This window comes from Pleurodeles waltl, chromosome 2_2 (assembly GCF_031143425.1).
Source record: "Pleurodeles waltl isolate 20211129_DDA chromosome 2_2, aPleWal1.hap1.20221129, whole genome shotgun sequence".
NCBI lineage: Eukaryota > Metazoa > Chordata > Amphibia > Caudata > Salamandridae > Pleurodeles > Pleurodeles waltl.
The window spans coordinates 706,724,624-706,740,935 of record NC_090439.1 but is presented as its reverse complement, the minus strand read 5'-3'; the positions used below and the strand labels follow the sequence as shown (position 1 = coordinate 706,740,935).

Genomic DNA, 16,312 nt, shown 5'->3' with positions numbered 1-16,312 from the left:
GCAGAGAACTACCCTGCTGCTTGAGGTCTGACCTGCTCTCTGCGAAGGACGACTGCCTCAGCTCCCTTCATTCCAGGCTACCTCCTGTTCTGAGCTACAGGGAGACAACAAGCTCCAGAGTCCTCCCTGCAACTTCCCAGAGGACCTGCTGCAACACGACTTGCCTGAGCCCTGCTGGCCTCCGCTATAGTAAGTCCCTTATCCCTAAGAGATGTCGGACTACTGGCTGGCTTCAAAGTGCACTCCTCTTCAAGAAAAGTAGTAATCCTAATGTCTGAACTCTTCCCGTCTGACTTTGAGAATGTAACTTTTTCAGCTGTGTTAACGTGGTACCTGTATTCTGCCTGCACTCCATCACGATCTGTCTGTGACTTTACCCCCGTCAAGCACCTCTAGATTACAGCAAGAGGCTGGTTTTAAAACTTCAAAATTGCATATCTCTGGGGCTACTGATTGTTTTTTTTTTTTTTCACCTTGGTATCATTTTATTTACTAAGTTTATCTTGCTTCAAGATTCCATGTTCATGTTCCTTTGTGTCATGTCCTAAATAGACACAGACAGATACCACACTACTTTGTTGTAACTGATGATAGGAAAGAGACATCACTAAGGTCTTCAATGGCACAGGTCCTCCATCCTTGGAAATCCCCATTTTCAAACTAAAGGCTGACCACAATAACATTATTAAATATAAGAGGTGTGGTGTCACTATCTAGGCATCACCCATCAAAGATGTGAAGACCCCTGAGATATCAGTCATTTTCTGAAAGGTGAAATCTGGTCTTACAGCAATAAGGCACACACTGAGGGACTGGGAGAGGAGAGGTGGAATGATACAGATTGTACTATGTCGATGAGATGTTTGGGTATGTGGGGGCTTTTGATTGGGAGGAGGTAGAAATGCTTTGACACTTTGGTTGTGTAGTTTGTAGTCCTCAGTGTAAGGTATGACGGGAAAACAAATAAAATGGTATATAATAAAATTCTCTATTTTTCTAAATTGGTGTGGAATTTTACTTGGTGTTTTCACTTCATTAATGTTTGTGTGCTGTATAAATACTTGAGCAGTGCCTTTAAGTTAAGCCTGACTTCTTATGTGCCAAGCTACCAGATGGTTAAGCACAGCTTTTATGGTTCACCCTGACTAGGATTGCGTTTGTTGCTTGAGTCGAGTTTAACCCCCCCTCAGTCAATAACCCAATTTCTTACAGATACCAAAATTAAAAATGACAACACTGGCAGGTCATCCTGCTGCTGCAGGAAAAAGTCTTTATGGCTACTGTAGACCTAAAAGATGCTTACTTGCACGTACCCATGAAACACGAAAGCTTTCTTCGGATTACCGTAAACAAAAATCACTACAAGTTCAGTGGGATTTCCTTTGCGATCAAGTCTCCTCAGTTTTTATCGTACTTCTAGCCACAGTAGCGCTGTACTTAAGAAGGCAAGGGACACATATGTACCCTTATCTAGGCTGCGTGGTAAAGGCAAGTTTGTTCTAGCTGCTAGAGACTTCTAGCTGCCTTTCCTTACCTTAGAATTTCCTGGCGTTAGCTTGGGATCCAGAATTTTTTGCTGAGCAGTACCCTGGGTGCACCGTCGGGAGGTGTTTGGATCTGCATGCATCGTTCGGCTCCATGTGGCATCGTTGGAGCAGTCTGTGATATCATGGTCGCCTATAAGGCACCACCCCGGCACATGTATGTCAGTTCTTTTTCTTCTGTGCTGATTAAGCACTTGCTGGGATTGAGCTACCCTCTGGCTTTTTTTGGCAGGCCTTTTTCGAACTTTCTCTTAATTTTCTTTTCAAAGTCTGTGTGAGATGTCATCGAGGAAGATGGGGTTCAAGCCATGTGGTGCATGCCATTGCGCCATGTCAATGATAGACCCCCACTAGGTATGACTCTGGTGCCTCGACATAGACCACGACTCAGTCGTGTTTCAAATGCCGAGCCATGGCCCCGAAAGCTTTGAGAGAGCAGTCTCTGAAGCTTATGGTGACCTGGCAGTCGACATCAGTTGGCACGACTCTTAGGAGGTCACGGTCCCACTCGAGGAGGAAGTCACAGGACTGCTCCAGGAGTCCCAAGTCCTCTTCTTTGCACTTGAGGTCCTTGGGGGAAGAGGCACAAAAAGAAGAAGACCAAGAGGACTTAAGATTTTGCCATGCTGTTCGGCCGACCAGGCGACTCGGGAATGTCATCCCACCCCCACCCGCCCAACTCTATCCGGGAGCCAGAGCGACTCTTCTTAATTTTTAGAGAATTTTTGTAAGCCATGTGCCTCATAATTGAATGGGCTGCCCCTGCTAGTGAGCCTTTGGGACCAGTGGGGTTGGCAGGAGGGCCCCATCAAATTCCATGTCGGTGGCTTTGACCCGATGTAGTTGGGGATTCCAGGATCTGATATCAGATCCTGAACAATGCCAGATCCACACAGTCAACCTCCTCCGATGTTGGTCCCGACATCGACGCAACCACCCCGTGCCGCCCACCACACCACTGGTGCCCACTGGTGGTGCGAGCCCCATCCTCATTCCGGATGAGCCGGAACAGCATTGTATGATGCCAATTCAGATTTTGGCGCAGACAGGGCCCAGATCAGTGCCTCCGGCTTATTCTGAACAGCCAGGCACAGGTGAGGAATGGGAGGGGTCTGAGGACCCTTTAGAATATGGATTGGAGCATGTGGACTGGATACTTTTCCAAATACTGGCATGCTCTCACCTTCTGTTGCTACGGATAAGGGAGAGTCATATGCCGTGGTGGATGGTAGAGCAGCCGAGGAATTGGACCTACAGTTGCCTACAGTGCCTGTCAAGACTAACATCCTGACAGGTGCCTCAGCCTGGGGTTTCCACAATGTAACCTATGTTACCTCTCAACGAAGCCCTCACTGATGTCCTGCTGGGGACATGGTCCAAACTCAGCACAGGCGCGCCTGTAAGTAGGACAATCGGCCGCCACCATCGACCAGCTCCTACTGACACTAGTTTCCTCACCTAACACCCCACCCAGGAGGGCTTGGTGGTCCAGGCCTCCACTTCCCATGGTGCCTTTCCTTCCGCTCCCCCGGTTAGGAAATCCAAGAGGCCGGATCAACTTGATAAGAAAATGTTTTCCCCCTCCAGCCTGGATTTGAAGTCCGTAAACACCTTATGCCTGTTGGGCCGTTTTTCCCATACTTTATGGCATACAGTGACAAAGCTGCTGCTCCAGGTCCCGAAGGGCGTATGGGACACTCTCAAGCTGTCAAAGATGGGAGAGATGCAGCCAAGTTTACGATTTGGTGTGGTTTGTCCAGACAAACCTTATGGACATGCCCTTCGATGGCTCACACCTTTTTGGAGAAAAGGCAGACTCGGCGCTCGAGCGATTCAAAGACTCTCATGCTACGGCTAGATCATTGGGCCACTCTGTGCCAGCTCATCAGCAGTCTGCCTTTCCCCCCTTTCGTGGCTTCGGAAGGGGTGAGGTACCACGCCACCCTCAAATCAGCCACCGTCCTCCATCATCTCAACATCCAGTGTGAGGGCAAGGTTGTGGTACCTTTAGACCCAGAGGTCGGCCACCACCCAGCCCCCTTCCTCCACAGCGCCCAAGTCATCCTAATGTGGGTCTGCAAGACCACACATGTCCAGTTGAAGGGAGGATTCGATTTCATCTCCCTCACTGGTGGTCTATAACATCGGACAAATGGGTCTTGTAGATCATACAGAAGGGATGTTGCCTCTCCTTCCAGACTTTCCCTCCCTCTATGCCTCCATTAAAAGAACAGCTGATGGAGGATCACTTAATTTTACTCCGTGAGGAAGTTATGGCTCTCTTGGCCAAGGGAGCTATAGAAAGGGTCCTGATGTCAGAAGTAAGCATTGTTTTATTACAGCTACTTTCTGATTCCTAAAAAGAACAAGGTTCTTTGCCCCATTCTGGATTTGCAGATGTCAATCTCTTTCTCAAAAAGGAGAGTTGTTTGCATCCTTTGCAAATTCAAACAGAGGCTCACCAGTCACTAAAGGCACCATTGCGAGAAACTGGCACTTAGCTTTGGGTGTGTGTGGGGGGGTGTAGGGGTGGCGTTTTGGGTGTTACCTCCTAATATTTTCTGGTAAATAGTGGGTACAAGTGATTTCATTCAGGTTTAGTGGGGTGTCTGTCGGATTTTTGCACGCACACAGACAAAACCTCACACACTCAAAGTCCTCAAAATGTTTTTTTTTCTTTTTTTTTTAACAGAATATTGTTTCCTCTCACTTAGTAATCCTACCAAAGCATATTCCTCTCCCTTTCAACTGTGCTTTAAGCCCCTCGTATGCGCCCTGCATGTCTTATAATGTATTTTACCATAAATGCCTTGTGTTGGGAAATCAGAATCTCACACCCCCCCCCCTAATCTTACTGACCAAGCTACGTTGCTGGTGAGAAAAATAGTTAAAGCCATCAAGATATGGTGCCCAAAAACAGGCGTGCAACTAGAGGCAAAACCTAAAAGCTCATTCCCCAAGTAAAAAAAAGGAGCCACCCTTGCTTTCTAGCAAACGTTCCAATAAACAACATATGTATGGCAGTCACTTTGTCTTCCGTTTTTACCTTCCCCATATACTAGTGTATGTACATTCAAGTGAACAAAAAGTCGCAGGTAGGATGAAGAATAAGGAAACATTTGTTTGCAAGTTCAGCCTCATTTCAACTCAGCCTCCAAAGGTAACCAAGGATGCTAGTACAAAATCAGTGCACACCATGTCAATCTAGAAAAGATTCACGATGCAAAATAAAACGGTTACTTACCAGTAGGAGTCGTTTTTTATCTTGAATAATTGTGTGAATTCGCATGCAACTCATCCACCTCCCCCGAAACTGAAATGCAACAAAGCTAAGAAGAGCCTATTATACCTTTCAAATTCAACAGGAAGCCAATAAGAACAAGGTAAGTCACCAAGGGGAAAAGAGAATTTGAAGATGTCGACTACACACACAGCTTCTGGGGCACACACATCTGACATCACAAGGAGACAGACCTAGCACCAAATGGTAACAGAAAATGTCCAGCAAAAAAGGAAAAGAACAACAGTGAGGACTAAGGAAAGTGTTCCAGGCCTAAACACTAGATGTCGGAATACTGCACAGCATGTGAATCCATCAAACTCTTCAAGCTGCAAAACAGCTTAAACAAGTGCAAGTTACAGCTAAGTACCTATTTCAATAATGGGAAAAAGACTGTATGCTGGTGGATCAGGAGTCTTCTGCTGGTCAAGGGTAAAGGCATATTGGGACAGAAACATTAGTTTGAATGTAGCAGGTAGAGAAGACAAGTGTCCTTTAAGGGTATGCATTGGAAGACTCCCGAATCCAATGGGAAGGCGATGGCCAATGCTATTGATGTATCTGTGCTTTTAACACTTAACACATGAGCATTGTACCTAACACACTTGTTGGAGGAGAAGAGTATGTGTTTTAAGCTGCCAAACACTTCACTGAATGTTAATCATGTGTATTAATGTAATTTATGTGCACAAGTATTATGAACTAAATTAAAACCAAAATATAAGCATACTTTTCATTGAGTTCCTTCACTTTTAAACTTGAATTGTTTCCTTTTTCAGATGGCTTTAAAGTGTGCTGACATTTCAAACCCATGCCGGACTTGGGAACTAAGCAAGCAGTGGAGTGAAAAAGTAACAGAGGAGTTCTTCAACCAAGGCACGTGTATATATATATATATGTATATATATATATATATATAGAGCAATACAAAGAAGACAAAGTAGTTTATAATACTTTCAGTTTGTGCCACAATGTCTTGTGCAAATGAATCTGAATTGTAGATTATAGCCTCATCCTACTCCTCCTTGTTTATGGTACATCCTTATTTGTGCCTTCCTTCTATTTTCTTTAATTCCTCACATTTAAAATGAATATTAATATTACTTGGCAGTTGCATAGCACACTGTCAGACACCAGTGCACCCAACAATTCAGTTGGTCTCCTGCAGGGAACTGCGCATGTGATCCCTTTTCACACCAGATACTAAATAATTTTACTGTTTAAGAGCTGGGTGTAAGGGCCGTAAATCCTGCAAACTTGAGAATGTCTTTCCCTTATGACAGCTGCCCTTCAGGACCACACTGGGCATGTCCTGTAATATGGTTAACATCTGTTGTTCGGTTTAAAATTATAGTATTATCTGCTCGACCATGGCATTGCAGTCCTGCCGCCTCTCTTGGATTATCCTTGTCCCCTCTTACTTTCTCACATAGCACTAATTTACTTTTATAGCACTTTCTCCCAGACAAGTTGATGAAGTACAATTTCATCAGGGGGTGTTTTCGGGAATGATCTCTGGCGTAGGAGAGTCAGACATGAGGCTTCATGCTCACGTCACTCTCTTGTCATTATGTACCACTGGTGATCAGCTCTAGAATATCAATGGCTGGCATTCGGACCCAGAATGACCGCGGATCTGTTACTGCACACTTCCTGGTCACTGGTGAGGCACGATTTTGATAAAAGAATGGGCTGTCCTGGCTGGTCCTGATGATCCTCTGACCACTTGGGTGGTGCAGCCCTGCTGGACCTAGAGGGGCCGACTACGCAAGTCTACTGCCATCACAGTATCGGGTGGCATACAAACAGGACTTGCGGTTCCGACTGTCTGTTTAGGAATATGACTTGCTGAGTTTGTATGCAAATTGCAGAGTATGCCGTATTTTGTGACATGGTGCTATCGTAGTGTAATTCCAAGTCAGACGAGGTATGTGTTTGCACCCAGTGATCGCTCTATAATGTAGCTTTACTGAGCGCACACAGAGTACTACTGACTTACCTTTGCCCCTCTATTCAACAATATTACAAAGTAGTATTTACCTATTTTTTACTGCACAAGACTGGTTTGTCGCAGTTCATCAAGATGGCAAACACAGGATTTCCCCCAGGTTGCTGAGCTCATAAATGAGTAAAAAACCTTGTGTGAAATGTGGGGAACATTTGACAAAAGATTTAATCCTCAATGAAACAATTAGCATTGGGTTTTGAATGATAGATACCTCATATATATATTTGGTACACAAATAAGCCTGTGCTTCTATAACCATCCAATACTAAACCATAATTGTTGATCTATGGCAAGGAGAATAAAACAAAACAAAAAAAGCCATAAATGGAAAATGACAACGGAGAAAGTTCTTATTTGTTATATGTTAACAACTGTCTGCCAATGGCAGATACTAATAGTATGTCAGATCCTAGTTATCCCATCTCATCTGGCATTTAGTACACCTGAAGATAGTCCTAACCCTTTAACAATGCAGAGCTCTCTGTTTTGTTTGGCTCCAGGAATGTAACGCTGTCCCAGGAGACCTTGCTGGTGGGACCAGAGACTCACCCAGATTTCCGACTCACACAGATTTCCTTCATCTAAGTCATGTGGCAAATTGCCATGCCGTGAATGCCTCAAGGGTTTTAGGAATGGTATGATAACCGGTTGCTACGGGTTTGATAGTACAGTTCCGGTTTCCTCTAATGACTTAGTCCTAATGAGGCCTTTAATTACTTTGGCCCAAATGCATTGACTGCTGTGGAAGGAGTCGATTGAAGTAGATTGCCTTTAGATTAGATTAGCATTAGGAAGGGAACAAGGGGTGTTTACCCATGACTCTTTTAGGTCTGTCTTTAGAAAGTGGTGGGCTCCTCCTCCTTGTGGCCAGAGCACTTAAAAAGCACCTAGTCTTCCCCTCAGGCCAAGACAGGCCCATTTGATCCTGTCCAAGCCTAAACAAGGGTGGGTTGAGCCACCTCCCTGACATTGGTCACCTGGCATCTGTCTGATCAGGACCTGGGCTGTAGAAAAAAAAATCAGGCTTTCTGTCTTTTACGATGCTGTGGAGTCCATTGGTTGTGGGAAGGGCAAAAAGCGGGCAGGAGACTTTTGTTTCAGTTTTGAGATTTTTGTTTGTTTTACTGCCTGTTAAAATGAAAAGAACATTTATAGGTTCTCCTTTCTATCAATTTGTATGGCTGGTTTCAGATAACATTCCAGATTTGGTAATAATTAAGTTTTATACTAACAGATTTGATGCAAAATACACAGAGATGGCTACCAATATGGAAAGGGATTTAGATTGATTTTTTTTTAATCTTGATGTTGCAGGGATGCACATTTACTGTGGATTGGGGATTTTAATATAACAACTTTTACATTTCAAGCAAGGAATAATGTGGTAGTGTTAGATGCACAGTAGCAGGATCAAATGCATTTTCTGCATAATGGCTTTGAACAGTCTATCAGCAAAATATGATTTGAGATTTGTGAACACCTTTGTTTCAGTTATCATTATTGCAGCTCCAACTTTTATTGGCCAGGTTGCAACATGTGCTATGGATTTTATTTCAGTATCATGAAATTTGATGGCAGATATTGATGATACATACTTTTTTTGATCAAAAACCCTAGAGCCGGCTATGTTCTTCAGTTGTGCTAGGATGCCTTTAAAGCAACGATCGGAGGGTCCTGGTTAACATAAGTGCACAAATGAAAAACTAAAACTGTAAAACATAGATGTTAAGCAGCTAGAACTTAGATTTAGTTCTCAAAAGGGTAATACATTTTAGGTCCTATTGAATCATAAAAAAATATGAATATAACAAGATATTGAGTAACAGAGGAGGTTAGTATATTAAGAAGTATAATTTTGAGGGTAACCAAGTTGGGAAGATCCTAGCAAAGTATCTAAAGTTTAAACAGACTAACAAGGTTTTGATAATCGGAAAGGATAAAAGCAGAGATAACTCTCATCCCCAAGAAATATTGCTGATTTTTTATGACTTCTATGAGATCCTTTATGAGGAGAACAGATCTTGCAGTCCAGTAGAGGTGACAGGATATCTGACTAACATAAACTTGTCCTAAATGAGTACATCTGGTGATCAGCCTTCAAAGAAGGGAAAGACTTGGTCTGGATGGGTGGGTGATAGCAAAGTGCTATAAAAATTACAGGGAAGATTTGACCAAAACTCTGATCAACGTTTAGTGACTATGTGATGTTAGGAGAGATTACGGTGGCTCCAGCTGAAGCGATTGGAACCTTGACTCCAGAGGAAGGTAAGGGTTTAAGTCTCACTAAAAACTATAGGCCAGTATTACTAATTACTCTGGACTGTAAATTTTACGCAAATATGCTAGCCAGACAACTGGACAAAGTTTACCTTACTTAAGTGGGTCATAACAAATGGGATTTATAAAGCTCAGTTTGGCAAGTAACAACACCAGACATTTTTGCCATATCCTGGAACTGGCAAAAAGCAAGATATTGCTATCTGGTGCCGCAAAAGGCTTTTGATGGGGTGGTGTGGTCATTTTCTACAGCAAGTACTTAATAAATTTGATCTGGGAGACAATTTTATAAGGATGGCCATGACACTATTCTCATTCTAGGCAAGAATTTGAATTAATGGTACCCTGTCTTAATTGTTCTCTCTGCAACATATGATTAGACAAGGTTCTCCTTATTCTCCCGCATTATTCTGGTTGGCCATTGAAACATTTCTTGTCATGAAAAAAACATAATTCAAGAATCACTGGTATTTCCATTAACAATGTCAATTTTAACACAGTAGCTTATGCTGATGATATCTTGATTGTGACAGAACAAACAGATACATCGATTCTGGCTCCTATGCATTTCATTGGCAACTATGCCATGATGTCTGGATAATCCCTCAATAAGGACAGGTCTGAGGCTCACCCATTTAATGTTCACTGTAATAAATCTTTGAGTAATTCTAACATGGCAAAAAGATTTTCTTGAAATACATAGACCTTGAATTTACCGACAGTTTGCGAGAACCCTTCCCCCATAAAGAAGGTGTGATAAAAAAAATCTCAAGAATTACCAAAACACAGGCTCCAAACATTTGTTGCATGGTGGGGCAAGATTGAACCTCCTAAAATGATGATAACCCAATAGTTAAGTATCCGATCAGTATGATACCCATCAAATGCTCAGGCAACTTCTTTTGCACCATTGGTACAATTATTACAAATTTTCTTTTAAACTGGAAAAAGCCTCTCATCGAAATGAAAAACTCAGACTTCCTAAAGAACTGAGGTGTGGCAATTGGCTGACTTTAGAAACTTTTAAATCACCTTATTCCCCCAAGGCACTAACTGGTAAACGGTGAGGATTACATTCCCCAGTGGATTACTTTGGCAAAACTCTTATTGGGTGACATTTGTGCACTGTCTTCGATCACTATTCATAAGCAAACTTCTGCTCTGCAAAATTTGATTGCTTCTTCCAAGGGATCTATACTGAAAGTCTACTGGCACTTTCAGATGTAGGTCTTTCACGTTATCTCCCTGTGGTATAATAAGAGGTTCAATATTGCCTAATCTGTTCCTCTGCAGCAGAGATGGAGTGAAAAAGGTGTTTTGTATATTACCGATATCGGTACTAGGGAAGAAGTCCAGTCTTTTGTTAATGCGTAACAGATTTATGGAATTGATAACACTGATTTTTATCATTTTCTAAAAATGAAAGTTACTATATCCAAACATAACTCCTCTCCCCATTAAAAACCCTTCATTGTACCACTGGTTATTAAAGTTAGTAAGGGAGACCATTATGTATCCTTATAAATCACTAAAACAAGCAACCTCTCCTTTATTAAAAACTAAACACATACACTACTGGTGGTTGCCAGTAGGTAGTTATAGTTGGGATCATGTTTCCATAGGAAAAGCGTCTTTTGACTTGCCTATGTCTTTGGCGCCGTTTGATGGATTTTCCCAAATGTTCCCCAAAAAAGTGTGTTGGTAATTCTTGTTTTGCATGGAAAGTTTTGGGGTGATCCATCAAGCGGGGGCTGAGGAAAGGAGTGCGAGGATAAAAAAAAAAAAAAATGTGTTTCTCTTGTTAATTCCCATAAGAGTTTTGAACACTACTACAGCCCGATCCGCTGGCAGGAATAACACCAGTTTTGGGAGAAAGGTAGATTTTGTTCCGCAGATTGTTCTTTTTGTTATGTGGTGTAAATCCATTCAGTGGTTGAGAAATGTAAGGAAATCCAAATTAGTATATTTAGGGCCGTGGTTCCTCAGCAAACGACTTCCCGAATAATAACACACTTATGCAAGAAAATGCAGATCAACCAGGAAGTGTTGGCAGCCATCTTGGGGTTCGGCTCCAGCCGAGTCCCACAAAAATCTGGGAAAAATGTGAAAAATGGGGTACAAATAGCTGACTCGTGGACCCACACAACCACTCACATATAAATTCACAGACCCATACAAGTACTCAAACAACCACTCACTCATCCATATAGCCACTCACACACCCACTCACTCATACAGGCACTCATTCAACCAGTCACTTCCCCATACAGCCGTTCACAGAGCCACATACTCACCCATACAGCTACGTACACACCCACTTACCTATACAGCAACTCACACAACCACTCACCCATATACAGCCTCTCAGCACAGCTACTCACTCACCTATACACTCACTCCCACTCACATACCAATTCACACATCGATACAAGCACACATCTGCTCACTCACCCATACATCCATTCACACACACTTACTCCACAATACAGTCACTCACACACCAACTCACTTAACCAAACAGCCTTTCAGAGCCACTCACTCGCAGTCACTTGCACAGCCACTTACTCACCCACACAGCTACTCACATACCTACTTATACACACATACATGCACTCACACACCCACCCACTCACTCATACAGGCACTCATACAACCACTCACTCACCCACACAGCTACTCATACAACCAGTCACTTACCCATACAGCCGCTCACAGAACCACATACTCACCCATACAGCTATGTACACACCCAGTTACCTATACAGCGACTCTCACACCCACTCACCCATATAGAGCCTAGCTTCTCAACACAGCCACTCGCTCATCCATACACTCACACTCCCACTTACAAACCCATTCACACATCTATACAAGCACACACATCTGCTCACTCACCCATACATCCATTCACACAGAAAACACTCACATTTGAGATGTCATCAGTGATGTCACTGACCATGTCAGTTTTTTCCACAAACCTTTTATTCATGGAAAAGTAGCTAAATAGGTTGCAGCTTGGAGGTGCCAGAAAACTGACATTGTGTTTTTTTAAGGAAGCATACTATTCCAGTATCCCTTCATGCCTTGTTGGTGACACCTTCCCTAGTCCTTTTTCCCCATCTCCTGTCAAAAGGATCTGGCACACAGATCTCTGCATTTTTTTTTTTTTTTTTTTTACTTGAGGAAACTTTTCACTCTTAACTTCATTCAAAATCCTTAAAGACAGAAAATGAGTTTTGAGCTTTTTCTTTTTCTTTTTTTTTTTCTTTCTTTTAATTTTTTTAAATGTCCGCTTCTTCCAACAAATGCGTACTTCTTGGCAGAAACAACTTTCTGAAACAGACTCTCTCTGTATCTTTTTTCCTACCACCCAATCCTCATTCCAAACAATCTCAAAGAAAAGCTGGTGGGCCAGAGAACAAATCAGACTTTACTGAGGATGCCAGGAATTGCTGTTTTGGAAGGTACATTGAGTGTTAAGAAGAGGGTCTTATCTTGGCTGAGACTACTATCTGTGAATGTGCCTAGAGGGAGATCGAAGAAGAAATCATGACACCACAGTCATCGTTCCTAGCTATTGTTGAGATAACAAACATCAAGAACATGTACAGCTGCAAGTTGTTAGATTTTGAGGGCCTGTTCGACGTGGAGGCTGTACACATCGAATAGGCTAAGGCCACTGATGTCGCAGAAACTAGAAGTTACACAGCTGACATTGAAACACATGCATTTGAGCTTATCTACTTGTGTGAGAAACCTTAAGCCTAAAAGTTTGCTTGGAACTTTGGATTCAGAATAGTCCTGTCCATACATCTAGAGATGTCTCCCCTGCAACTCAACTCCCCTATTGTTTCCTTCCCAAAGACACTCTCTTTTGCACCTTTCTCCAACTATACCAGGGGGGTTCACACAATCACCCCTCACCCCATCTCTAATGGGAGTGTTTTCTCTTCAGTTTCCAATTCCTGTTGCTCCACAGCTCCTCTTCCTTCTCAGTCACCACATCCTCCCAATGGCCAGGTGGTTCACCCACCCACCACCTCACACTGTTCCACTGTAAACCTTTCCAAGACAATCTTGCTTTCCTCACAGATGCAATCTCATTGTTGTACATCAAAATGTTGTTCCATAGAAGTATCATCTGAGTCATCATTCTTTCAATAGACCTAAATCCCTCTGCTACTCATGTCTCCTGAACTCCCAGAGCGGCTTCTTCCTTTGACTCCTCATTCTCACCTAATCTGTTAGTCTCATCTGCAGCCAGTTTATCTACAGTAGACAACTAACACTTTTCATGAAGTCCTAGTCAGTGGAGCAGCTAAACCTTGTTATTCATATCCTACATCACTAACGAAAAGATTAAACCAGAAATCTACATCTCATCCTATATTTCCTTTGGAACCAGGTTTTATAGAACTTCCAGGAAGGACTTTTTTCAGGTTCCATTGTTGACTAAGGGAGCTTGAGTGTACCTTTGGAAGAAACACCGGCCACCTGAACAGGACTGTTTCTTAGAACTGCTCTCCTTCCAGATTATTTTATTAATTTAGCAGCAAAGAAAGGTCGTGCCACTGCTCCTTTGTTAACAATTCCCCTGGAAAACCCTGTGGAGTGGGGGGCAGTGGGCACAAAAATGTGCCATATCGGGAAAATGAATGAAACCTGTAAGTGGCACTCCATTACTAGGGTGTTAAAACTGATTTATTTAAGACTCCCTGGAGAGATTTGTTGATGTTCTTTCCAGAGACTAGAGGCATTGATTGAGATACTTGCTGAATGATGATAAATCCGATATGTAGTGCCCCGCACATTCGATTTTGTCAATACATGTTTTTTGCCATTGATTAACAATGGAGGTTTTCCACCCATCTTACATCGATTTGGACTGAAACCATTGCACATCAATCTCAACCTCCTGAAAGCAAAAATGGACATGTTGAAAGAAATTGGTCTGAAAAGAAGACATGAGATTTAAGAAGCCCCTCTTCTAGTTATGGCCATCTGTATTCCCAACAGAGGGTTCAAACCCCTTAATGGCCTTAACCACCACCACCAACAGAGGCAACAATGCCAACAAGATACCAGTGAGAAGGGAGAGGTGGTCACCAATCCCTCTGAAGCTGAGGGACACCACCAGCAGAAAAACAGTGGCTCCCTTCTTCCACACCTTCCATTTGTCTCTCTGGTAAGGGGCAGCTTCATTGAATATTTAAGAGTGACAGAAGATCAAAGCAGACAAATGGGTACCAGCGGTTGTGCAAAGCTGCTACAGTCTCAAATTCAAAACTCCTCCACCATCATTCCTTCTTGAAATTATCAGATAATTTCTGTCAAGAACAACTTCAACAGTAGGTGGATACTTTTGTCAGCAGCAGCTGGTGAATGTGATGGAGCATAACATGTGCCTCGCATTCCAGCAAACAAGCAATGTGACCTATATGTATACTCAAAATTTATCTCACCAGAGAACATTTTGAAGAAAAAAGGGTGGTCAGGTAGTGCATTTAAAAAATACAATTTTCACCTCAACTTGCTAAGTAAACTTTGGTGCTACAAACAAGTGAACTTTGATCCATGCTGACCTTTGGCAACTGAACAGACAGATTTTCAAGATGGTAATTCTACAATTTAGCCTTTCCAGTTATGCAGGTAAGAGACTATCCCTGTACATTAGTCCACGAGGAATGGATTTGAATGTCTGTTCAAGGTGTGCATCCATTGTTTCTTGGGTTTGTGATGTCACAACGAATTCCAGTTACCTAGTGTGACTCCCATTGTATTCATCTGATGCCTAGTGCACATCACATTGCATCCTATTTTTGCAGGACAGGGATACACATCGATCATTACTTTGACTAGTGGCTACTATGAGAGCAATCCATACAACAGTTGCCTTGAGCAGTGATTTTATCATGGTCCGATTTTAGCCTTTTAGCAAATCTTCCAACATTGACGTCTCCCCTGTTTGTGCGAATAAGTAGAAATAAACAATAGTGAATGTGCACTAAATCCTTGCTGGGAAAGAAATGTTTAATGAAATGTTAAACCACTATTCATGACTTTCTTGTATGGCACCTTGGAAGCACTGCAAATCCTAAAACAATATACTGCAGCACTCCAACAATTTGCTCAAATGACACTGTATAGGACAAATAACCAGAAAAGTCAGTCCATAAGTTGAAGGCCGTGATATATATCTTTGTCGTTGTTATTGTGTTCACACGCTTCCAACCAAGTACATGATCATCAGCCGACAAGTTTCGGCCCCAATGGGATTTTTTTCAGGATGTGTGACCGCAAGCATGATTTCTTATTCCTCGAACACAAATAGATGAAGTAAGACAATAAAGGTGTCAGAGTACAAGTTTCTTCTAGGGAATCTCTCCTGTGGCCTATTGGACTGTTGGATTCTTCCTAATAACAAATGTAGTCGCCCTCATCTGTTTATCATCAATGGGTCCACATTTCATTTTGCGAATGACAGGACGGAGCTTATCAAGGCTCTCTGCACTGGTGTCCCCCATGACTGAATAGCAACACCAATTCATTGTGAGCTTGAAAATATCGGCTGAATTTTCAGTTACTTGTCATCAAACATTTTTATTTTAAATATTTTTGGAGTGCTCCAGTATATTTTTTTATGATTGAGTGGTTTGTTATGCTTTGGAGTAACACCATCATGGCCCTTGTAGGCAGTGGGGGCGTAGCACTAAAGTATTCTTTGTGTAGACTTTCTACCCTGACTAGTTAAGTACTGTATAACATATTTTAGTTATCATCACAGCTTCCTATCTGTATTTAACACTACAAATCCTGTAGTGGTCTTAGGATGTGAGCTGTCCAACAACTGGACAATCAGTGGTTCTAGGAAAGGCGTATAGTACAACAAAAGTTAAATGTATCGTAAAATGGAGGAGGTGCTAGTCTAGTGATCAAAAACAAGTTAGCAACAATATATTACGGACCGAGATTAATGGATACATCATTGGAAGAAAGGGAGCCTGCATTAAGCTAGTCCGAAGAAAGATTTGTACATTAGTCTGATTAATCCCAAAACAGTGAGTCTAGTCCAAAAGCCCTTTTTACCCACCCTTTGTATGTAAGACAACCCACATTACGACAAAGCAGCAGCAATGTATTCCATCATGAAAGGAAAAATGTCTTATGCGCTATCTGGAGGATTCTGCACTATACATGTCAGCT

General features: G+C 42.4%; 1 protein-coding gene across 2 annotated transcripts in view; it reads left to right on the top strand.

The window, feature by feature from the left end:
• The window catches only part of PDE7A (phosphodiesterase 7A), a 652,296-nt gene that overhangs the window by 569,538 nt on the left and 66,446 nt on the right, over positions 1-16,312 (top strand). For both annotated transcript variants that reach the window (XM_069220260.1, XM_069220261.1), the window contains exon 12: positions 5,604-5,700. In XM_069220260.1, coding sequence (XP_069076361.1) covers positions 5,604-5,700 — 97 coding nt within the window. The remainder of the gene's footprint in view (positions 1-5,603; positions 5,701-16,312) is intronic.